The sequence below is a fragment of the Zalophus californianus genome, chromosome 6 (genome assembly GCF_009762305.2).
Source record: "Zalophus californianus isolate mZalCal1 chromosome 6, mZalCal1.pri.v2, whole genome shotgun sequence".
Classification (NCBI taxonomy): Eukaryota; Metazoa; Chordata; class Mammalia; order Carnivora; family Otariidae; genus Zalophus; species Zalophus californianus.
The window spans coordinates 147,806,561-147,831,405 of NC_045600.1; the positions used below are offsets into that span (position 1 = coordinate 147,806,561).

The following is a 24,845-nucleotide window of genomic DNA, read 5'->3' on the forward strand; positions in this document are numbered from 1 at the left end:
ACATTTTTTGTTCCTTGTCTTGTTAATTTTAGTCATTCTAACTGGTGTAAGTTGGTATCTCATGGTGGTTTTGATTTGTACTTCCCTGATGGCAAGTGATGTAGAGCATTTTTTCATGTGTCTCTTAGCCATTTGTATGTCTTATTTGGAGAAGTGTCTGTTGGTGTCTTCTGCCCATTTCTTGACTGGATTATTTGTTTCTTGGGTGGTGAGCTTGATAAGTTCTTTATATAGATTTTAGATAGCAGCTCTTTATCCAAAATGTCATTTGCAAATATCTTCTCCCATTCTGTTGGTTGTCTTTTGGTTTTGTTGACTGTTTCCTTTGCTGTGCAGAAGCTTTTTATCCCAATGAAGTCCCAAGAGTTAATTTTTGCCTTTGATTCCCTTGCCCTTGGAGACAGTGTCTTGCAAGAAGTTGCTGCGTCCAAGGTCTAAGAGGCTGCTGCCTGTGCTCTCCCCTATGATTTTGATGTGAGACAGGAACCCATCATTTTTCTTTCCTGATTGTATTTGAGCCCTCTCTTTATTTTCCTTCTTTGTTTTATTTTATTATGTTATGTTAATCACCCTACAATACATCAGCAGTTTTTGATGCAGTGTAAAAGCCCCAAATTAGTAGCAAAAAGGAAATAACAAAGAGGAATGTGAAAATAAATCTAATGGAGACTAAAAGGACAAAAGATCAATTAAAAGAAGAGTTGCCTATTTGGAAAGATAAACAAAACTCTCTCTCGATGAGTCTAGCTAAAAGTTTGTCAGTTTTGTTTATCTTTCCAAAAAGGCAACTCTTCTTTTCATTGATCTTTTGTCTTTTTAGTCTCTGTTGGATTTAACTAACAATTCTTTTTAGAATTTCCTACTACTACCATGCAGCCTGTGCACCACTGTGCACACTGTAGTCCTGATGGACTGGTACTTCATTAGAAACATTTTCTAGGAAGTGCAGGGGTGGCCTTCTCTAATAGAAAGGTGCCATACAGGTTCATGGCATGGCCCCAGATCAGAGCCAGGCTTTCTTTTGGAAGTGACAGAAACAGGGCCTGGTGAGCTTCATGACAATACCAGAGGTCCGAGTGACCCACTGGGTGTTGGCGGTGGGCAGGGGAGTGAGGTCTGTGAATCTGCCTTCTCAGATCCTGTGGAATTCGGGGACACCCTCCTGTCTGTTGAGTTGTGTGGAGACAGGTAGACAGTTTCTGGCTGGTCACGAGGGTCGCACCGGACCGCCACCAGAGGTGCAGTGTGCGGTGGGAGCCACTGCTTGGTTTCCATGAAAACTGAATGGGGTCTGTGACTACAATTCCTAGCAGCCGCATGGGGAGAGGAGGGCAGTGGTGGTGCCCAGTTCCTAGGGTTGTGGTCAGGACTAGCTTGGAGCCCACTGAAGTGAGACACGCCTGGCACAGAAGGTACCCAGTCACTGTAGCTGTGGGCACTGTGCCCATGGCACTTTCGTGCGGGCCAGCTCCCCTGCTGCCGCCTCCTACTTTTCATCATCTACATGTTCATGAGCCTCATTTCTTCCCATGGCCTCTGGGGTATTGCCCTCCCTCCATCTGGCCCTCCTCCTCTTCCCTGTGCAACCCGATGCCAGGGTAGCCTTCTCGAGAGTCAGCTCTGGCCATGTCAGCCCCTGGATGGAACAGTTCCATGGATCCCCTGTGAGGCGAGGACGATGCCCTGCCCTGGAAGGGGCCTGCAGATCCCCAATCAGGAGAACCACATCTCCATTTTCAGCCTGGCCTGCCCTCCCCTAAGTCTTCCTCAGGGAAGCTCTCCCCACTTCCTGAGCTGACAGCTCTTAAATTAAAAATGAATATTTTGTTACATTTCTCAGTGCCTTAGCTCACCCTTGGCATGTCTTTCAAAACTGTTAGTGGGTTTTCAGCAGTCCCGGAAGGCTGTTTGCACAAGGAGGGGATGACCTGGGAGGGTAAGCCTTACCCCCACCTCCCTCAGCATGTCCCTGAGCCCTGGAGCCATCTGTCCCACGGAGGGATGAGGGACCCGAGCCAGCCCATCCTGAGCCCAGGCTCTGTGTCAGCTGTGTAGACTGATGTTTGCCAGGAGTGGTGGGTAGCTGGCACAGGCCAGGAGCAAGCGGTTTCTCCTTCTCATTCCTCCACACCCCTCCCTCCCAGAGGTAGCTCCGAGCAGCCTCCAAACCTTGCATCTCGAAATCCCTTGACCTGTGCCTCCTGCCTTCAGCTGGTGAACTTGGTGGTTTCCCGTTGCTTCTGCCTCCCATACCGGCTCCCAGGGCGGGTCCTGGATCAGGGGAGTGGTCACACCGTTGTCTGTGGTTGGTCCTCTTCCTGTCCCGCACTGAGCCTTCCCACCTTTGCGTCTTCCATGTATGGGCTTGGAAGCAAGCCCATCCACATGGAACCTATTTGCCCCATGGATCCAGGTAATGACCATTGAATTAGAGATCCAGGATATGTCACAAACCTGCTCTGAAACCTGTCCCACACTCTGTGACCATCTCACACTAAAACAGAAAGAGTAATAGCTTCCTGGACTGGGAAGTTGCATCTGTCTCTACTTAAACTCTTGAATGCATAGGTGCCGAGCCTGGACAGAAAGGGACCATGGCTCCCGTGGGCTAGGATCAACAGGTAAAGGATAAGAACTCTGAAATTTGAATTCGAGGCACAGAGTGAATAATGATTTTAGAGTAAGTACTCCCAAGTAGGGCCTATGAACTTTGCACAGCGAAAGCTATTTGAAAGTTAACTTTCAAATAGTTAACTGAAAGAAAAACCTTTTATTTTAATTTTTAATTTTAATTCCAGTAGAGCTAACATACACTGTTATTTTAGTTTCAGGTGTATAATTGACGGATTCAGTAATTCTATACATTCCTCAGTGCTCATCAGGAAAATTGCTCTTAATCCCCTTCATCTGTTTCACTCATCCCTCCATCTACCTGCATCTACCTCAATGGGTCACCATCCATTTGTTCTCTATTTTTAAGAACCTGTATTTTGGTTTGTCTCTTTTTTCTCCTTTATTTAAGTATGTTTCTTAAATTCTGCATAAGAGTGACATCATATGCTATTTTTTTCTCTGACTGATTTCACTTAGAATAAAACCCTCTAGCTCTATCCGTGTGGCTACAAATGGCAGGATCCCATTCTTTAAATGGCTGAGTAGTATTCCACTGTGTGTGTGTGTGTGTGTGTACACACATCTCTCACCTATTTATCAGTTTATCAACAGACACTTGAGTTGCTTCCAGATTGTGATATTGTAAATAATGTTGCAAGAAACATAGGGGTGCATGTATCCTTTGGAGTTATTGTGTTCATATTCTTTAGGTAAACACCCAGTAGTGTAAACGCTGGATCATAGGGTAGCTCTGTTTTTAACATCTTGAGGAACCTCCGTACCCTTTTCCAGAGTGACTGCACCAGTTTGCATTCCCATCCACAGTGCACGAGGCTTCCCCTTTATCCGCATCCTCCCAACACCTGTTGATTCTTGTGCTGTTGAAGTTGCCCATTCTGACAGTATGAGGTAATATCTCATTGTACTATTGATTTGCATTTTCCTGATGATGGGTGATAATGAGCAACTTTTCATGTGACTGTTGGCCATCTGTATTTCTTTGGAGAAATATCTGTTCATTTTTCTGCCTATTTTTTAACTGGATTAATTGGTTGTGGGGTGTTGAGTTGTATCAGTTCTCTATATATTGGACACTATCCCTTTATTGCCTATGATGTTTGCAAATACCTTCTCCCTTTCAGTAGGTTGTCTTATTATTACTACTTTTTCATTGTTCTTCTGCTGTGAGGAAACTTTTAATTTTGATGTAGTCCCAATAGTTTATATTTGCTTTGGTTTCCTTTGCCTCAGGAGACAGTCTAGAAAAATGTTGCTATGGTCCATAACAAGAAGTTACAGTCTGTGCCCTTTTGTAGGATTTTTATGGTTTCAGGTCTCACATTGAGGTCTTGAAACTGTTTTGAGTTTTTTTGTCTGTATGGTGTAAGAAAGTGGTCTAATTCCATTCTTTTGTGCATAGCTGTCCAGATTTCCCAACACCTTTTGCTGTAGAGACTGTCCTTTTGCCTTTCGATATTCTTGCCTGCTTTGTGGAAGATTAACTGACCACATAACTGTGGGTTTATATCTGAGCTTTCTGTCCTTTTCCCATGGTCACAGTGTCTATTTTTGTGCCAGGACCATACTTTTAGGAAGACTACAGCTTGTAGTATCTCTTGAAATCTGGAATTGTGACTCTTCCAGCTTTGTTTTTATTTTTTAGGATTGCCTTAGCTGTCCAGTATCTTATGTGGTTCCATCCAAATTTTTAGATTGCTTTTTGAGTTCTCTTTGTTTAACTTATAGTATATCATTTGTTTCAGATGTAGTGTTCAATAATATATCAGTTGTGTATGACACCCAGTGCTCATTCCTTCACATACTCTCCTTAATGGCCATCACCCAGTTAGCCCATCTCCCCATCCCCCTCCCTTCCCGCAACCATCGGTTTGTTTCTATAGTTAGGAGTCTCTCATGGTTTTTCTCCCTCTCTGATGACATCCCATTCAGTTTTCCCTCTCTTCCCCCATGATCCTCTGTGCTGTTTCTTGTATTTCCCATATGAGCGAAACCATATGACAATTGTCTTTCTCGGATAGACTTATTTTGCTCAGCATAATACGCTCCAGTTCCATCCAGGTTGATGTGATGGTAGGTTTTCATCCTTTCCGATGGCTGAATAATATTCCATCATAGATATACACCACACCTTCTTATCCATTCATCTCTCCGTGGACATCTGGGCCCTTTCCATATTTCGGCTATAGTGGATATTGCTGCTGTGAACGCTGGGGGGGGGGCAGGTGCCACTACTTTCTTCTAAACCTGTATTTTTTGGGTAAATATCCAAGTAGTGCAATTGCTGAGCCATAGTATAGCTCTATTTTTAACTTCTTGAAGAAACTTGATACCATTTTACAGACTGGCTGTACAAGATTGCATTCCCAACAGCAGTGTAAGAGGGTTCCCGTTTCTATGCATCTTCGCCAACATTTGTTGTTCACTGACTTGTTAATTGTAGCCATTTTAACTGGTGTAAGGTGGTATCTCATTGTGGTTTTGATTGTACTTCCCTGATGGCTAGTGATGTTGAGCACTTTTTCGGGTGTTTGTTGGTCGGTTGTAAGTCATCTTGGAGAAAGGTGTGTTCATGTTTACACACATGTCTTGAGCTAGGGTTATGGAGTGGGCCCAGTGCGTGGAAGATATGATCTGTTGAGGTGTAGAGATCACAGAGGTCTGATATGAGGGCTAGAATTAGGGAGATATCAGGCTCTGGGTTTCTATTCAGTACTGTATTAAATTATATCTAAGCAGGGAATGGCTCAAGATTTCATCCAGGTTTCTCTTGCTCTAAATCATTTCTGGATTTCCAAGATGCATGATTTCACACGTTGTTGAAGGATGAGTCCTCTGGTATTCCTCACATATCCCCATCCCTGCGGCTTGGGAGACAGGCCTCTGGGGGTGGTCCTTTAAGAACCCAACATAGAGTTAGTGTTAGGGCCCAAGAAGTTGGATGGTCTAATCTGCCAACTTTGTGGTGGGCTGCTCTGTGGCCGTGGGTGAGGGTGAGTGTCAGGCTCAGGATAGACGGCCAGGGGACTGACGAAAGTGCAGGTTTACTGGGATGGGCTGAGGGGGGCCTTCATATTTCTCCTGCTCTGAATCGTTCCTGGTGTTCCAAATGGCATGGGTTCATTTGCCGCCTTCCTGCAAACACTGAGCCTGACAATCACTGTGACCCATGACCTCAACTCCGTCTGCGTCCCCTGGTATTGGTTAGGTTTCCCCAGTCCAAGGGGCTAAGGAGTCAGGCCTCTGGGACAGACTCCTCAGAACCCAACCCTCAGTTAGGGTTAGGGCACAGGGGCATGGCAGCTCTGAACTGCCATGTGGCGAGCTTCTCGGGGGTCTGATTTGTGGGCGTGGTTCAGGGTGAGTGTCAGGCTCAGGGTTTTCAGCTAGGGTGCCACTGAAAGTGGGGGTTCACTGGGATGCATTGCCGAATTCTCCTAGTCGGAATCCATTCTGGATTTCTGAATGCTGCAGTTTCCTTCTGGGTTGCAGGCTGAGTTCTGATATTGTTTGTTATCCCTAATCCATGGCGGCATTGGTGCCAGGCTTCTGGGAACATAACCTTCAGAAGCCTATCTAGGGTTAGTGTTAGGCACAAGAAGCATGGCTGGCCAGATCTGCTGGGGCTATGGGGAGCTTCTCGGGGGGCTGAGTTGAGGGCATGGGTCAGGGTGAGAATCAGAATCAGCATTTGGAACCAGAGGGCCAGTGAATGTGGGGGATCAATGGGATGGACATGAAAATTTCCCCTGGTCTGAAGCATTTTGGGAGTTAGAAATGGCTCGGTTTCCCTGTCAATGGCTGACTAAGTTCCCTGGTATTGCTCTGGTGAACCCAATCCCCAGGAATTTGGAGCCAGACCTCTGATTACAGACTCCTATTAATCAAACTAGGTTTAGGGCATGGGGCATGGCAGGCCCGATCTGCCTGCACTATGGCAAACTTTCCAGGGGGCTGAGTTGAGTGCATGGGTCAGGGTGAGTGTCAGTCTCAGTGTATAGTGGTCAGGATACTTTGAAAGTCAGGGTTCGCTGGGATGGACATGCAGATTTCTCCTGCTTTGAATCCTTTCCAGGGTACCAAATGGTGTGGTTTCCTTCTGGATGGCATGCTGATTCTTCCAGTATTGCTCAAATGTCACCTCTATGGGACTTTGGAGCCAGGCCTCTGGGGACAGAACCCTCAGAAGCCAGCTTAGGCTTTGGTTTAGGGCTTTGTGTCTTGGCAGCCCCAATCTGCCAACACTGTTGGGAGCTTCCATGGGGCTGAGTTGAGGGCATGGGTCAGGGTGTGTGTCCGGCTCAGGCTTGCTGCCAAGGGGCCACTGAAATTAGGGGTTCGTTGGGATGGCCATTCAGGGTTCTCTTCTTTTCAGTCCTTTCCAGACTTCCTAATGGCAGGGTTTCCTACTAGGTGGCAGCCTGAGTTTTCTGGCATTGCTTTGTGACCCCAATCCGTGGGGATTTGGAGCCAGTCTTCTGGGGAGAGACACATCAGTCCCTATTCTAGGGTTATGGTTAGGGTCTATGGGCATGCAGGTCTGATTAGCCATTGCTGTGGTGATCTTTCTGTGGGGTTGAGTTGAGGTCGTGGGTCAGGGTGATTGTCAGGCTCAGTGTTTGTGGGTAGGGAACTAATGAAAGTGGGGATTCGTTGGGATGGGCATGCAGATTTCTTCTACTCTGAATCATTTCTGGGGTTTCAAATGCCACCAGTTTGTACTGAAGGGCATGCTGAGACCTCTGGGATTGCTCCGTTTTCCCGAATCCCTGGGGCTTTGGAGCCAGGCCTCTAGGGACAAACCCCTCAGAAGAAAACCTAGGGTTAGGGTTAGGGCCCAGGTGCCAGCAGGCCAGATCTGCCTGCGCTGGGCAGAGCTTCCTGGGGGTCTGAGTTGAGAGAGTTGATCACTGTGTGTGTCAGGCTCAGAGTTTGTGGCCAGAGGGCCACCAAATATGAGGGTTCGATGGGATGGGCTTGAACAGTTCTCAGCTCTGAGTCCTTTATGGAGTTCCAAAAGGCAAGGTTTCTTTTTGATGGTTAGCTGAATCCGCTGGTATTGCTCAGGTGACTCCAATACCTAGGGTTTTGTAGCCAGACATCTGGGGATAGACCCATCAGAACCCAATCTAGGGTTAGGGTTAGGGCCTTGAGGCATAGTTCTCTTGATATGCCAGCAATGTGGAAAGTTTCCCAATGGGCTGGGTTGAGAGCCTGGGGCACGGTGAGGGTCAGCCTTAGGGTCTGCGGGAAGAGTGCCTCTGAATGTGGGAGTTCATTGGGATGGGCATGCGGATATCTCCTGCTCTGAGCACTTTCCGGATTTCAAAAAGTGTGGTTTCCTTCTGAATGGCAAGCTGAGTCCTCTGCTAATGCTCAGGTGTCCCCAAAACCTGTGTCGTGGGAGTCCCGCTTTTGGTGAAGATGCCTCAGAAGCCAACCTAGAGTTAGGGTTAGTGCTTAGGGGCATGACAGGCCTGAACTGCCAATGCTGCGGTCACCTTTCTGGTGTCTGAGTTGAGGGAGTGGGTCAGGGTGATGTCAGACTCAGGGTGTGTGTCCAATGGGCCACTGAATTTGTAGATTTGCTGGGATAGGCATGCAGATTTATCCACTCTGAGTCTTTTGCAGAGTTTAAAAAAATGTGGTTTCTTTATGAATGGCAGTTTGAGTCCTCTGGTATTCCTCAGGTGTCCCCAATCCTGGGTTTTGGAGCCAGGACTCTGGGAACAGAACTCTCAGAAGCCAACGTAGTGTTAGGGCCATGGGGAATGGCAAGCACCATTTTTTGGCACTGTGACAAGCTTACCTTGGGGCTGAGCTGAGGGTGTTGGTCAAGTTGAGTGTTAGGCTCAGGGTTTGCCACCAGGGGGCCAATGAAAGTGGGGGTTAGTGGGATTTTCATGCAGAGTTCTCCTGCTAAGTATGCATTCCAAGTTCCAAATGGTGCGGTTTCCTTCTGGGTGACAGACTAAGTCCTATGGTATTGCTCAGGTGTCCCCAATCCCTGGGGGTTTGGAGCCAGACCTCTGAGGATAGACCCCTCAGAAGCCACCTAGGTTTAGAGTTAGGTCCTAGAAGCATGGCCAGCCCATCATGCCGGCACCATGGTGAGCTTTCCGGGGATCTGAGTTAAGGACATGGGTGGGTCAGGGAGAGTACCAGGCACAGGGTTTACAGTCAGGAGACCACTTAAAGTGGGGTTTTGATTGGAAAGGCATGCGGATTTCTCCTGCTTTGAAACCTTTTCGAAGTTCTAAATGGTGTGGTTTCCATCTGGGTGGCAGGCTGAGTCTTGTGGTAATGCTGATGTGTCCACAATCCCCGGGACTTTGGAGCCAGGCATCTGGGGATAGACCCCTCAGAAACTAACCTATGGTTAGAGTTAGGAACTAGGAGCATGGCAGGCCTGAACTACTGGTGCTGTGGCGAGCTTCCCGGGGGTCAGAGTTGAGTGCATGGTTCCGGGTGAGTGTCAGGCTCAGGGTTTGCACCCAGGGTGTCACTTATTGTGGGGGTTCCCTGGGATGGGCATGCAGAGTTTCCCTGCTCTGATACTTTCTGGAGCTCCACATGGCGTGGTTTACTTCTGGGTGACAGGCTGAGTACCCCGGTTTACTCAGGTGCCACAAACCCTGGGGATTTGGTGCCAGGCCTATGGAGACAGAGCCCTTAGAAGCGAACCTAGGGTTGGCATTAGGGCCTAGGGGCATGGGAGGCCCAATCTATTGGCACTGTGGCAAGCTTCCTAGGGGTCCTAATTGAGGGCATGGGTCCAGGTGAGTGTCAGGCTCATTGTTTGTGGCCAGGAAGCCCCCGAAAGTGGGGGTTCACTCTGAAATGCATGCAGATTTCTCCTGCTGTAAAACCTTTCCAGAATTCAAAGTGGTGCAGTTTCCTTCTGGGTGGAAGTCTAATACTCTGGTACTGCTCTGGTGTCCTCAATCCCCGGGGCTTTGGAGCCAGGACTCTGGGGACAGACCCCTCAGAGTCCATCCTAGGGTTAGTTGTAGGGCCCTGGAGCATGGCAGGCCCAATCTGCTGGCACTGTGGCGAGTTTCCTGGGGGTTGAGTTGAGGGCGTGGGTCAGGGTGTGTTCAGGCTCAGGGTTTGGGTACAGGAGGTGGTTAAATGTGGGTTTTCACTGAGATGGGAATGCAGACTTCTCCTGCTTGGAATGCTTTCTGGAGCTCCAAATGGCTAGTTTTCCTTCTAGTGGCAGGCTGAGTCCTCTGTTTTTGCTCAGGTGTCTCTAGTCCCTGGAGCTCTGGGACAGGCCTCCTGGGACAGACACCTCAGAAGCCCACCTAGGGTCAGGTTTAGGGCATAGGGGCATGGCAGGACCGATCCGCCAGCAATATGGCACACTTCTGTTACAGAACCTGGACTGGATGGCCTGATGGAAGAACCAAGTGGTACCTGGAGATCGTGGAGGATAGGAGGTTTATTTAATGCTGGTGGGCTCAGAGGAGAGTGATCTCCAAAGGTCTGAGCCCCAAGCACAAACAAAGGGGGCAATTTATACACTTCTACTTCTGCATACTTGGAACTTTTGGCGTGTGAAGTGGGGCAGGGAGAAGAACCCGGAGGAGCTGTGGGGCAAGGACTGGGACTGTGTCACTGGCTCAGTCGGCCATCTTAGGACACAGATTTTCCTTATTATTCCATCCTTGATGCTCCCTTAAACACCTAGTTTAGAGGGCATCATCATCATCATCTTCTAAGCAGCGATAGTGAGTAAGGAGTAACTGGAGTCTGATTTTAGCAATTTGAGTAGTGATAAACCTTGTAAGGGTATTAAGAATACAAGCACCAAATGCTACTATGAGGAGAAGCAATAGCAGGAGGCCAATGAAGGGGGCGAACCAAGGGAACCATTGTGACAGAGTATCCCACCAAGTTGTCCGCTGGAGTGATTCCCACCAGCGATGTACTCATTATTGTAATTGGGTCAGAATTTCTTGGACCACCACCAACTCATTAGCATAGAAACAACATTCCTCCTGTAAGAAGAGGCAGAGCCCTCCCCCCGGCATGACCGTGTGTAGGTCGAGCCCACACCTGTTTTGGAGGACCACTGAGGCAAGTGAATCGAGTTGGTGCCGCAGGGCCAGGGCCGACTGAGCAAGGGCAGAAAACTTCGCCGCGGGTTGTTGAGTTAACTCCTGGTACAGAACCTGAGATATCCTGAAGCCAGTGGCGCCGAGGGAAACACATGATGCAGCCAGCAGGCTCACAATAAGAGGGTCGGCCATGGGGGAGCATCAAGGGTGGCTAGGGGGTCTCCATATGAGTGGGGCATCGCCCCCAGGGAAGACTGAAAATCGGTTAAGAGACTGGCACGTGTGCATGACTGATTGTGCGGGGTGGTGCAGATGTATACACCTTGATCACAAGCCAGAAAAGGGTTGTTAGGCACACAGACCCGACTTTGGCCCATGATGGGAGAAGAAGTGTTGCCATACAGCGGTACCAGAGCCAGAAAGGGATAATCTGAGGTCCCCGGTACTGAGGTGGGAGGTGACACAGTAGATTGGTTGAGGATGACACCTAGGTATTGGACGGGACCAGGCTTTATACAGATCCAGCAGTCAGACGGTAGGGGTGGATTTGAGTGGTTAAGCGCTTGGTGGGAGGTCTTAATCATACCTGACAGTTGCGCTATAGTTGCTTGCTCTGTGGGGATGGGGGACCCAGGGATGTGACAGGGTGAGTTATTTTCGGACTCTGGGGGTTGACTGTAAGGCTTGGCGTGAACATGGACTTAATCATAACTTTGGCCATGGCGTCCATCCCCATAAGGTGATATTGGCCCAATAGGAGAATGATTCCTGTAGCCCATGATGTGGCATTGGGTTCTAAGACTGAGAGGGGGAGCGGTATACAGTTATTGTTAGAGTGAGAGGATGGGGTGGCATTGCGTGACAAGGAAATATGGATGTCATTGCACTGTTTGAGGTGCCACCACCTGGTGGACCATCGTTCCATTCCCAGCCAAGTCGCCACCAATGATGGACATCCCCAGGCTTGTGAGCCGAACTGAGGGCAGGTGTTTGGCTGTTGAGGCATAGGGCCCCCACAGATGTAGATATCTACCAGCTGGTAATCTGAGTGTGGGCCATGGTAGGAACACCGTCTGTGATGTTCCCAGGTGGTATCAAGAAGCTGGCATCCATCAAAATAGAAGTTAACATTTGCTGTGTGCCCATCCCAGGTGGAAGAATCAGTGGGGGTGCTGGTGCGGAATTGAGGGGATAAGCTGGGAAGTCCATTTGCCAGTAACGGTGATATGAGAGTTTGTCCCCCTTGCCTGGCTGGGCAAGCTAGAGGCAGTGCGGAGGAACAGCTCACCAGGTAGCAGAAGACCGGGACTGACTGGGGCCAGGAAAACCATGGTGAAATGTGCTCAGGAGTAGACAGCAGAGGGCCAGGAATATTGGGATCTGTGACCTTAGTTAGAGAGAGCCATCATGGCTAACCCATTAGCAGATGAAAACCGTGGACAAGCAAATGCAGTAATACACCCTAGGGACACCCAATAAGCAATGACAGTAGCAAGTATCTGGGGGAAAGTCCAGTCAGGAGGGGCAACAGTGTAGAGTCCGACTCCCAAGATGAGGGAAATCATGCCGATGAGAGGCAGGGACCATGGTGAACAGGTGTCCATCAATCGGTGGGGTCTCGTTGAAGGTGAAGCCGTAGTGGGTTCCTGAAGTCTGTCTGGACTCTCCACTGGTGCGGCTCCTCGTCCAATTGATGAGCTTTCTTTACTCTGGAGTGGTGGACCCACGGGGTGACACCCGAGACCTTGAGGGCACTAGGCGCATTTAAAGAAACAGTGTGGGGCCCTTTCCACGGTGGTTTGAGGGAGTCTTTCTTCCAATCTTTGACCCAAACTGAGTGCTCTGTCTGGAAGGAGTGTACCTGAGATCCTAAGGAGATTGGGGCCCTTTCAATGGTGTACTTTTGTAATTTCTTTAGGGTGGCCCCCAGGGCCTGAAGCTGCTCTTTTATCCCTTTATCTCAAACCCAATGCAAGTTTCCTGGAAGGCTTCCCAAGTACAGGGAGGCCATCCATAGGTTAATTCAAATCCGGAGAAACCTGATGTCCCAGGTGTGCAGCGAGCCTGCAGGAGAACCAGGGCTAGGAGATCCGGCCATGGGGGGTTAGTCTCCTGACAAAACTTTGCTAAGGATCCCTTATGGTGCAATTCATTTGCTCTACTTTCCCTGAACTTTGGGGCCGGTAAGTGGTGTGGAGTCTCCAGGTGATATTGAGAGATTTGGTCAAGACCTGTGCAATGTCTGTCACAAATGCGGGTACATTGTCACTATGGAATGTTAATGGCAGGCCGAGCTGGGGCACGGTCTCCCACAAGAGGACATTAGCTAGTTCCCAGCTTTGCTCTATCCTAGTTGGGAAGGCATTGAACCACCCAGAGTATGTGCATACCATTACTAGGAGACATCTGAACCCCCTGCTTGGTGGCACATCTGTGAGGTCTACCTCTAGTTCTTCGAAGGGGTTTGCTCCCATCCTCTAGACACCTGATGGGAGCCATGGTGCCGACCGAGCATTAATTTTAGCACATGTTATGCATCATTCACTCATTGCTCGGCATAGTGCTGGCAGCTGACTGATGTAGTAGTGCTTCCTGAGAAGGGCCTCTAATGCAGTTTTTCTCAGATGAGTGAGTTGGTGGTATTCCTTGACTAGATGCCCTCCAGTTGCTGTTGGAACAAAGATGTGCCCATCTGGCATCACCCACCATCCCTTTTCAGTCAGGGTGGCACCCTCAGCCATGGCCCATTCCTTTTCCTTTTTAGTGTAACTGTATGGAGGGACTTCTTCCGGGGGTGTTAGGACCATGATGAGGGAAGGGGCTCTGTCCATGTCCTCACTGGCTGTGGTCTTGGCTGCCTCATCTGCCAGACAATTTCCCTGTGCTATGGGGCTGTCTCCTTTCTGGTGTCCCTTACAGTGCAGGATTGCTACTTCTTTGGAAGCTAGATGGCTTCGAGGAGTCTCAGTATCTCCTCTTTGTTCTTGATAGCTTTTCCTGCTCTGGTCAGGAGGCCCCTTTCCTTGTGGATGGCTCCATGTATATGTACAGTAGCAAAGGTGTACCAAGAGTCAGTATAGATGTTGACTTCTTTCCCTTCACCGAGGGTGAGGGCTCGGACTAAGGCCTATAATTCAGCCCGTTGAGCTGGCCATCCAGCTGGTAATGCCTTAGCTTCTAGGACTTCAGCGGTTGTAGTTACTACATAACCCACTTTCCGGGCACCCTCTTGTAGGTAACTGCTGCCGTCACTTAACAGAGTGAGCTCTGGATTCTTTATGGCTTGATCCCGCAGATCTGGATGGCTCTCGTAGACTTCATCCATCACCTCAGATCAGTCATGGTCTGGTTTCCCCTCTTTTGTAGGGAGAAGCATTGCTTGATTTAATGTCCTTACTGTTTCGAGGGTGACCTGCGGGTCTTCTCAGAGGAGCCCTTGGTATTGTGCTAGCTGACAGTTGGAAAAGAGGCGGTGTCCCTGTGCGTTCATGAGGGACACAACTGCATGAAGGACATTGATGTTAAGTTCTTGACCCAGGATGAGTCTGTCTTCCTCCTTGATGAGTAGGACTGTGGCTGCCAGCACCCTGGGGCATGGCGGCCATCCCGCTGCCATGGGGTCCAGTTTCTTTGACAGGTAAGCAACTGGCCATTGCCAGGGTCCAACAGTCTGGGTGAGTACCCCAAGCGCTATTTTTTCCTTTTCATGCACAAAGAGATTGAAGGGTTTTTCTACATCTTGTGGACCCAGGGCTGGAGCTTGCCCCAGTGTGGTCTTTATCTCTGTGAAATCGGCTTCTGCTTCCTCAGTCCAGGTAGGGTGTTCTCGAACTGGTCCCCCTAAGAGATCATACACTGGTCTTGCCATTACCAAGAATCCAGGGATCCAGCTGTGGCAGAATCCTGCAGGCCCCATTAATTCTCATAGGCCCCTTTTTGTCTGGGGCTGTGGCAGGGAGATGATGACCCTTTTCCCCTCCGGCCCTAGTTCTCTTTTCCCTTGGGTGAGGAGGAAAGCAAGGTGTCAGACCTGTTGTTGGCAGATTTCTGCCTTCTTCCATGAGGCTCGGTACCCCGAGTCTGGCAGGAGCTGTAGGAGGGCCTTTGTGCCTTTTGTGCAGTCTTCTTGTGTGTAACTGGCAAGGAGGAGGTCATCCACATACTGGAGGAGGGTGCATCATGTGGCCCCTGTTGGGAAGCTGGCAAGGTCCATGGCCAATGCTTACCCAAAGAGGGTTGGTGAGTTTTTTAAACCACTGCAGGAGTCACGTCCAAGTCAGTTGCATTTGGCGCCCTGTATCATGTTCAGACCATTCAAAGGCAAATAGTGGCTTGCTCTGGGGAGCTAAGCAGAGGCAGAAGAAGGCATCCTTCAAATCTAGGCAAGTGAACCATCTGGCCAAACCTGGGATTTGGCCGAGGAGGGTGTATGGATTCGGGACCACCGGGTGCAGAGAGATGGTCACCATGTTGGTGGCCTTAGGTCTTGAACTGTTCGGTATGCCCCTCCTGGCTTCTTGACTGGCAGGAGTGGGGTATTCCAGGCTGACTGGCACTCGACTAGAACACCTGCTTCTTTGGTTTGGTCAGATGTTCTTGGACGCTGAACTTAGCTTCTTGTGGAAGGGGGTATTGCCTTTGCCTCTGAGGTTGGGTTCCTGGGATCAGTTCAACAATGATAGGGGCCCAATTCTGGGCTAGTCCAGGTGGGTTGTTTTCAGCCCATACTGAAGCGAAGGCAAGTCTGCACTCTGGCAGGCTGCTAGGTTGGGCCTGGGCACAGAATAGCCTCCATTCTTCTTCCCTTGGTGTGGTAATTGTTAGCATTAGGGACGCCGTCTCCTCTTGCCTTGGGTTCAGTCGGAGGCTAGTGTGTCCAGTGGGCTCAAAGTTTTTCTGAGCCCTAAGCTTGGAGAGTATGTCTTGGCCCAGTAGAAATGGGGCAATCAGGCAGAAAAAGGAATGCGTGTTGGACCTTGTGGCTCCCGAGATTGCACTGGCGAGCCTGGAAAAAGGGCTGTTGTACCACCCGTATCCCCATGGCGCCGAGGATGGTTGCAGTCCTATTGCTGAAAGGTGCCACTGGGGAGGTGACAACAGAGTGCTTGGCTCCAGGATCAACCATAAAAGTCACTGGTTGGCCCCCCACCTTCATTTTGAACGTGGGTTCATGGGGGCCAAGGAAGAAAGAGCCTGGTCCCCCTCAGTCTGAGTCCATTCCCACAAGGCCTATGAGGTCCTCCGCTCGGGGTTCTTCCTTGTAGCGGCTGGGCTTCTGAGCCTTTCCCCGTTTGGGACATTTGTTGTTCCACTGCCCTTTCTTTTTAGAGTAGGCACATTGATACCTTGCCAAGTGGGTTTTGGGCTTCCCCCCTTTCAGTGGCTGGGGTCTCCCCATTTTATGCTGTCCTTTTCATTCAGGGTGGCAGCATGGAAGCTGACTTTCTTTCATCTTTTTGTGGGCTTCCCTTTCAGCTGCAACCTCCCTGTTCATGTAGACCTTATTGGAAATCTCGATTAGTTGGGTGATGTTCATCCAGGCAAAACCATTTAGTTTCTGAAGTTTCTTTCTGATGTCTGAGGAAGCCTGAACCACGAAGGTGGAGTTTACCATCTGTTGGCTTTCCTGTGCCTCGGGGTCAAAAGGAGTGTATATCCTGTAGGCTTCACATAGTCTTTTGTAGTAGTCCACAGGGGACTCACCTGGTTGTGACCGAGGATACCTTAGTCATGTTCATGGGTTTCTTAGCTCCTGCCTGGATTCCCCGGAGGAGGGCCTCCTGATACTGGCGGATGTGGGACTGTTCTTCGGGTGTGGTGAAGTCCCATGCTGTGGGCTCTTTGGGTGCGGCTGTGTTAGCCCAGGCACCAGGGTCGATGACTCCCACTGGTGCATGATCTTCCAGGTACTGCCGTGCAACTTTCATTATTCTCCTCCTTTCCTCTGTATTAAACAGGGTGCGGAGTAACTGTTGGCAGTCGTCCCAGGTTGGCCGATGAGTCTGTAAGAGGGATTATATGAGGTCTACCATGGCCTGTGGTTTCTCAGAGTAGGATGGGGTGTTATGTTTCCAGTTGAGGAGGTTGGTTGTGGAGAAGGGCTGATAATAACATCGTGGAATGGCTGGGTTGGACCGTCCATTCTTCATCGCGCCTATCGGGTTCCTGCGTCTCTCGTGCCGGCATTTGGAGGGTGCTTGTGACTGGCCTCGGGCATAGCCTGGCTGCTGGTCCTCGAGAAAGTGGATCTTTTGGGCCTGGGGGCGCCAGTGGATCCTCTGGGCCTGGGGGCGCTGGTGAAACCAATGGCGGCAGTGTGTCTGGAGCTGAAGGGCCATGTGTAGGCAGTCTTGGGGGTACGTACGGTGGGGGCAGGGTCGGTTCATCCTTGGGATCTCCGACCAGGATTTGTGGAGATTGGGGCTTTTGCTGATTTTCTTTAGGTCACTTGGAGGAGGCGATTAAGACCCTCGCCTGTCCCTGCTTATTGCAAGCAAATCGCATCCAGGGGCGAAGGGTCTGAGCAGTTCCTAGCCAGAAGTCAATGTACGGAAACTGGTCAGGGTGTCCTGGTTCTCCTGTTATGACTCGCCATACTCAAAGTATCATTGGGGCATCCAATGTCCCTTCTGAAGGCCACCCGACATCTAAGGTGAGCCATTCCAATTCACATAGGGTTCTTAACTTGCCGGGGTTCTTCCTGACTCCATAGTCTCCTGAAAACCACTTCTTGAAATTTTGGATCATGGTCTCTAGAACCATAGGTTTACTCTGCCCTGACCCCATGGTGTTGTCCCAGTGTGCGGTGGCGCAGAGACAGACAAAGGAGGAGGGTGCCAACTGAGATGAGACCAATCAGATGCCTGTCTGGCCGTGTCCCAAAGGAGCTTGAGTGAGGCTTAGCCATAGCTCTCTCAGTGTTGTGACATATGATCGGAAACTATTCTGATGCCGCCATAACTATATGCCATTCACCACGGAATTGCAGACAGGCCCACTCAGACACCGTAGACTTCTGGGGACCTTAAGGGTGCCCGCCCATGGACTCACAGAATCAGTCCAATTGAGCAAGCCAGGTCGGACTGCATATTCACTCCCACATTCACACTCCAGAATTTATTACATTTCCTCCCTGAGAATCCCTACCTGTGAGACCTCCAAGAGGTCTCTGGGAGGTGATCAGGCTCCCCTTCCACCACAATGGGGGTGGGCCTGTCTGGATCCTGGGACCCATGGCCCACCAGAATGTGACATCGGGACCAGGTCCTCGCCTGCTAAGTCTCCTCGAGTCCAGTGGGTACAGCAGAGTGGGGCCAGCCCAAGGCGACTGGGGCGGGAGACTGCCAAATATTAGGGTATGCCTTCTCCATTACAATTCCTCGTTCTGTCACCACCCCGCCATTGCCCCAAACCGGTGGCAACAGTGGGCCAGTGTGGTTGGGTTTCCTGGTCAGGGAACCAAATGTTATGGAACCTGGACTGGATCGCCCATGGAGGAACCTAGCGGCACCCCAGATCTTGGAGGATAGGAGGTTTATTTAATGCCAGCAGTTTCAGAGTAGAGTGATCTCCAATGATCTGAGCCCTGAGCACAAAGGGGGCAATTAATACACTTCTACTTCTGCACACGTGGCACTTTTGGTGCATACCCAAAGCAGGGCAGGGAGAAGCACCTGAAAGAGCCCCGGGGCAAGGACTGGGACTCTCTGCCTGGCTCGGTCCGCCATCTTAAGTCACAGATTTTCCTTATCACTACCACTGGGTCTGAGTTAAGGGCATGGTTCAGGGTAAGTGTCAGGGTCAGGGTTTGCCTCCAGGGGGCCATGGAAATTGGCCGTTTGCTGGAATGAACATGCAGAGATCTCCTGCTCTGAGAGCTTTCCACAGTTCCAAAGGGTGTGGTTTCCTTCTGCGTGGCAGGTTGAATCCTCTGGTATTGCTCAGGTATTCCCAATCCCTGGGGCTTTGGAGCCCAGCCTCTGAGGCCATAGACCTCAGAAGCCACCTTATGGTTAGGGTTAGGGCCAAGAGGAATGGGAGGCTCGATCTGCTGGCACTGGGGTGATCTTCCCAGGGGTTTGATTTGAGAGTGTGGGTCAAGTGAGTGTTAGGCTCATGCAGCCAGGGAGCCTGCAGAATGTGGGGGTTTGCCAGAATGGGCATGCAGATTTCTCCGGCACTGTATGTTTCTAGAGTTCAAAATGGCTCAGTGTCCTTCTGGGTGGCAGGCTGAGTCCTCTGCTATTGCTCAGGGGTCCCCAATCCCTGGGTCTTTGGAACCAGGCCTCCGGGGACAGACCCCTTAGAAGCCATGTTAGGGTTTGGGGTAAGACCTAGGGGCATGGCATGCTGATCTGTTGGGGCAGTGGCGAGCTTCCCAGGGTTCTGTTTTAAGGGCATGGGCCAAGGTGAGTGTTAGGCTCAGGTTTTGAGGCCTACAGGCCACTGAAAGTAGGATTTCCTTGGTTTGGCATTCCGAATACCACTTGTTTTGAATGCTTCCCAGAGGTCCATTTTCACAGAATCCATCTGGGTGGCAGGTTGAATCTATGGTATTGCTCATTAGTCCCCAATCCATGGAGTTCGGATCGGGGTCTCTAGGGACAGAGCCCTGAAAAGCCACCGTAGGTTTAGGGTTAGGGACTAGAGGAATGTCAGTACCAATCTCCAGGCGCTGCAGTGAGCTTCCGCTGCTTCTGAGTTGAGGGTGTGGGTCAGGGTGAGTTTCAGGTTAAGGGATTGTGTCCACTGGAGTGCTGAATGTGGGGATTTGCTGGGATGGGCATTCAGAGTTCCCCTGTTCTTAATGCTTTCCAGAGATTAAACGGCGGGTTAAGTTGGCAGGTCCTTCTTGTTGGCTGTTTAAGTCCTCTTGTATTGCTAGGAGTCCCCAGTCCTTGGGGCTTTGGAGCCAGGCCTCTGGGGACAGACCACTCAGAAGCCTCCCTAGTGTGACGGTTATGGCCTGGCAGCATGGCAAGCCGAACAGCCGGCGCTGTGGTGTGGTACGGGTGGTTTGACTTAAGGGCGTTCATCAGGGTAAGTGTCAAGCTCATGGATTGTGGCCAAGGGGCCGATGAAAGTGGGGGTTCCCTTGGATGGGCATGCAGTGTACTCATGCTCTGAATGCTTTCTGGAGTTCCAAATGGCTTGTTTTCCTTCTGGGTGACAGGCTGCGTCTTCTGGTCTTGCTCAGGTGTCCCCATCTCAGTGGCTTTGGAGCCAGGCTTCTGTGGACAGACCACTCAGAAGTCAACCTAGGTTTAGATTTAAGGCTTAGGATCATTCAGCAGGGATCTGCCCATGATGTGCGAGCTTCCTGTGGGTCTGAGTTGAAGGTGTGGGTCAGGATGAGTGTTAGGCTCAGGTTTTGCCATCAGGGGGCCACTAAATGTGGGGTTTCACTTGGATGGGCATGCAGATTTCTCCTGCTCTGAATGCTTTTCTGGAGTTCCAAATGGCGTGGTTTCTGTCAGGGTGGCAGGCTGAGTCCCATGGTATTGCACAGGTGTCCCCCAAACCTGGGTCTTTATAGCCATGTCCCTGGATGCTGAGAGAGCTCATGTCCCCAGTCTCAGAAGTAGCTGCTGGCCTCATCTCTCTGGGCCATGGGATGGCCAGTGCTTCTATAAACATCCAAAAAGAGTGGGGAAATTCTAGACAGGAGAGGATCATCTGAGTTTTGTGCGCTATTAAGGCCTCATTCTTCCATTTTGCAAAACCAGGATAACCCATAATACTTACTTCACAGGATTTATTTGTGAATGTTATGAAATAATGTACTTTGAACTTTAAAGTGTTCTTATTTTTATTCCACTTGTAGAAGAAGAGAGAAGAAGCCAGGGTGGGGGTGGAATTGAGTGGCCAGTGCACTTGGATATTAACTCTGGAGTTTCTGCTGGGACTTCGAGGTGACCTTCTCCTTTCAGGTAACCTGGATGGGGAGAACCATGCTGCAGAGTGAACAGTGGAGGATGTTTTCCTCCGAAAGTTCGTGCTGGGCATTCCCAGGGTGTCTGGTCGACCAGCTGATCCTAAAGCGCTGGGCTATCCAGTTGGATATCTGTGTCCTGGTCTTGAGGCAGCTCCCTGCACACAAGTTCTACTTCCTGGTGGGCTACAGTGAGACTCTGCTGTCCCACTTTTACAAATGTCCCGTCCGTCTGCACCTCCAGAGTGTGCCCTCCAAGGTCGTATATAAGTACATCTAAGGCAGTCACCTTTTCTGCATCAGGCTCTAGCCTGTGAAGGACTGAACCATATGGGAAAGGAGTGAAGTAGAAATGGGGAAATACATCCCCTCACTGTCTCAAGGATTCCTTTTCAAAGCTGCTGTTGAATAAATAGACCTGTGTTTTCTTGCCTCTTGGTTTGTCTTTCCTCCTTAGAGAAGAGAACTAGAATAAGGTTTCTTCGAAGATGTTCCAAGGCTCCCCAACAGGCTGCCAGTTGTTTGAGGCTTGGGTAATAGCTACAGTGCAATGAGTCTCTTGTCACTTTACCGGAACTTTACCTGGAGTTCTTTGTTTTTTCTCAAAGTGGAAGAATCCCTTTTTGGTCATTATAAAATAATCAACATTAATTTATTTATAATTTTAAACAATATGGACATGTGTCAAGTAAACCATGAAAGTTTCTTGTAATTCTTCTATAGAGAGAACTACTGTGAACAGTTTATTTTATTTCCAGATGTACCTTTTCCATCCAGAAATACATTATGGATACTCGTTGCTTATTAATAAGCTTTCAATTGAGCACCTACTGTAGGCCACAGATTCTTCTGAGTGCTTGGAATCCATCAATGGACAAAGCATTCTGTTCCAAGATCCCTGCCTTCGTGACACCTGTATCCCTGTGGAGGTCTGCAGGGAGGGTTAGGCAGCACTGAGGACTCCCAAGAAGGTGAGATCAGTGCAGGAGAGCGTTTCAGGAGGTGGCATCTGCAAAAGCTGCACGTGGTGCTGGGTGGTGGGGAAGGGATTGCTGACCAACTTCACTGTGACACTGACCTTGACCCTCACCTTGACCATGACCCTGTTTCATTAACCCTGAACCTCAACCTCACACACTGTATTCCAACCCTGACCTTGACTTATGATTCTGACCATAATCCTCACCCAGACTCTTATCATGATCTTGACCATAAAACTCAGAGGCATCTAAATATGACCCTTGCCCTGATCTTCCCTTATTGACAAACTGGATTCTGACCCTGACTCCAAAACCCAACCATTACCCAGACTATCCCTCACTCAGATCAGACCCTACTCTTAACCCTGGTTTTGGCCCTGATTCTAACACTCAACAACCCTGGATTGATGGATCTGATTGTCATTCAGGCCCCAAGACACCCTCACACCTTGCTGACAAAACGCAACCTTAACCTGACATGTCTGTTCATGTCTTCTGCCCATTTCTTGATTGGATCATTTGTTTTTGGGTGTTGAGTTGGATAAGTTCTTTATAGATTTTGGATATTAGCCCTTTATCTGATATGTCATTTGCAAATATCTTCTCCCATTCCGGTGGTTGTTTTTTGGTTTTGTTGACTGTTTCTTTTGCTGTGCAAAAGCTTTTTATCTTGATGAGGTCCCAATAGTTCATTTTTGCCCTTGCTTCACTTGCCTTTGGCAATGTTTCTAGGAAGAAGTTGCTGTGGCTCAGGTCGAAGAGGTTGCTGCCTATTTCTTCCTTTAGGATTTTGAAGGACTCCTGTCTCACATTTAGGTCTTCCAACCATGTTCAGTCTCTTTTTGTGTGTGGTGTAAGTATATGGTCCGGTTTCGTTTTTCTGTATGTGGCTGTCCAATTTTCCCAACACCATTTGTTGAAGAGACTGTCTTTTTTCCATTCGACATTCTTTCCTGCTTTGTCAAAGATTAGTGGACCATAAAGTTGAGGGTCCATTTCTGGGCTTTCTCTTCTGTTCCACTGATCTATGTGTCTGTTTTTGTGCCAGTAGCACTCTGTCTCGATGATGACAGCTTTGTAATAGAGCTTGAAGTCCGGAATTGTGATGCCACCAGCTTTGCTTTTCTTTTCCAATATTCCTCTGGCTGTTTGGGGTCTTTTCTGGTTCCATTCAAAATTGGGGATTATTTGTTCCATTTCTTTGAAGAAAGTGGATCGTATTTTGATAGGGATTGCCTTATGTGTAGTATGCTCTAGGTAGCATTGACATCTTCACAATATTGTTTCTTCCAATCCATGAGCATGGAATGTTTTTCCATTTCTTTTTGTCTTCCTCAATTTCTTTCCTGAGTATTTTATAGTTTTCAGAGTACAGATTCTTTGCCTCTTTGTTTAGATTTATTCCTAGGTATCTTATCGTTTTGGGTGCTATTGTAAATGGGATTGACTCCTTAATTTCTTTCTTCTGTCTTGTTGTTGGTGTATAGGAATGCCACTGATTTCTGTGCATTGGTTTTATATCCTGCTAATTTACTGAATTCCTGTATGAGTTCTAGCAGTTTTGGGGTGGAGTCTTTTGGGTTTTCCACATAAAGTATCATATCATCTGCCAAGAGTGAGAGTTTGGCTTCTTTGCTGATTCAGATGCCTTTGATTTCTTTTTGTTGTCTGATTGCTGTGGCTAGGACTTCTAAAATACTATGTTGAATAGCAGCGGTGATAGTGGACATCCCTGCCATGTTCCAGACCTTTGGGGAAAATTCTCAGTTTTTCCCCATTGAAAATGATATTCGCTGTGGGTTTTTCATAGATGGCTTTTATGTTATTGAGGTATGTACCCTTTATCCCTATATTCTGAAAAGTTTTCGGTTATTTCTCTTTTCTTTTTGATAAGTCTGCCCGGGGTTTATCAATCTTGTTAATTCTTTCAAAGAACCAGCTCCTAGTTTTGTTGATCTGTTCTACTATTCTTTTGGTTTCTATTTCATTGATTTCTGCTCTGATCTTTATTATTTTTCTTCTCCTGTTGGGTTTAGGCTTTATTTGCTATTCTTTCTCCAGCTCCTTTAGGTGTAGGGTTAGGTTGTGTATTTGAGACCTTTCATGCTTCTTGTGAAAGGCTTGTATTGCTATATACTTTCCTCTTCGGACTGCCTTTGCTGCATCCCAAAGATTTTGAACAGTTCTGTTTTCATTTTCATTTCTTTCCATTAATTCTTCTTTAATTTCCTGGTTGACCCATTCATTCTTTAGTGGGATGCTCTTTAGCCTCCATGTATTTGAGTTCCTTCCGACTTTCCTCTTGTGATTGAGTTCTGGTTTCAAAGCATTGTGGTCTGAAAATATGCAGGGAATGATCCCAATCTTTTGGTACTGGTTGAGACCTGATTTGTGACCTAGCATGTGATCTATTCTGGAGAATGAGCCATGGGCACTAGAGAAGAATGTGTATTCTGTTGCTTTGGGATGGAATGTTCTGAATATAACTGTGAAGTCCATTTGTTCCACTGTTTCATTTAAAGTCTTTATTTCCTTGTTGATCATTTGCTTAGATGATCTGTCCATTTCAGTGAAGGGGGTGTAAAAGTCCCCCACTATTATTGTATTGTTGTCAATGTGTTTTCTTTGCTTTTGTTGTTAATTGGCTTATATAATTGGCTGCTCCCATGTTAGGGGCATAGATATTTACAATTGTTAGATCTTGTTGGATAGACCCTTTAAGTAGGATATATTGTCCTTCCTCATCTCTTATTACAGTCTTTGGTTTAAATCTAATTTGTCTGATATAAGGATTGCCCCCCAAGCTTTCTTTTGGCGTCCCTTAGCATGGTAAATTGTTTTCCACCCCCTCACTTTCATTCTGGTGGTGTTTTTCGGTCTAAAATGAGTCTCATGCAGACACCATATTGATGGGTCTTGTTTTTTTATCCAATCTGATAGCCTGTGTCTTTTGATTGGGGCATTTAGCCCATTTACATTCAGGGTCACTTTTGAAATATATGAATTTAGTGCCATTGTATTGCCTGGAATATGACTCTTACTGTATATTGTCTCTGTTCCTTTCTGGTCTATGTTACTTTTAGGCTCTCTCTTTACTTAGAGGGCCTCTTTCAATATTTCTTGTAGGGCTGGTTTGTTGTTTGTAAATTCCTTTAGTTTTGATTGTCCTGGAAGCTTTTTATCTCTCCTTCTATTTTCAGTGACAGCCTAGCTGGATATAGTATTCTTGGCTGCATATTT

The 24,845-nt window shown here is 48.5% G+C and overlaps 1 protein-coding gene and 1 pseudogene across 1 annotated transcript in view; both read right to left on the bottom strand.

Annotated features, from left to right (window-relative positions):
• LOC118357082 overlaps positions 1-24,845 on the bottom strand; it is a 183,654-nt pseudogene that overhangs the window by 119,957 nt on the left and 38,852 nt on the right.
• The window catches only part of LOC113909160 (acrosin-like), a 36,015-nt gene continuing 23,467 nt past the window's right edge, over positions 12,298-24,845 (bottom strand). The window contains 2 exon segments of the mRNA XM_035728084.1: positions 12,298-12,448; positions 16,398-16,696. Coding sequence (XP_035583977.1) covers positions 12,298-12,448; positions 16,398-16,696 — 450 coding nt within the window.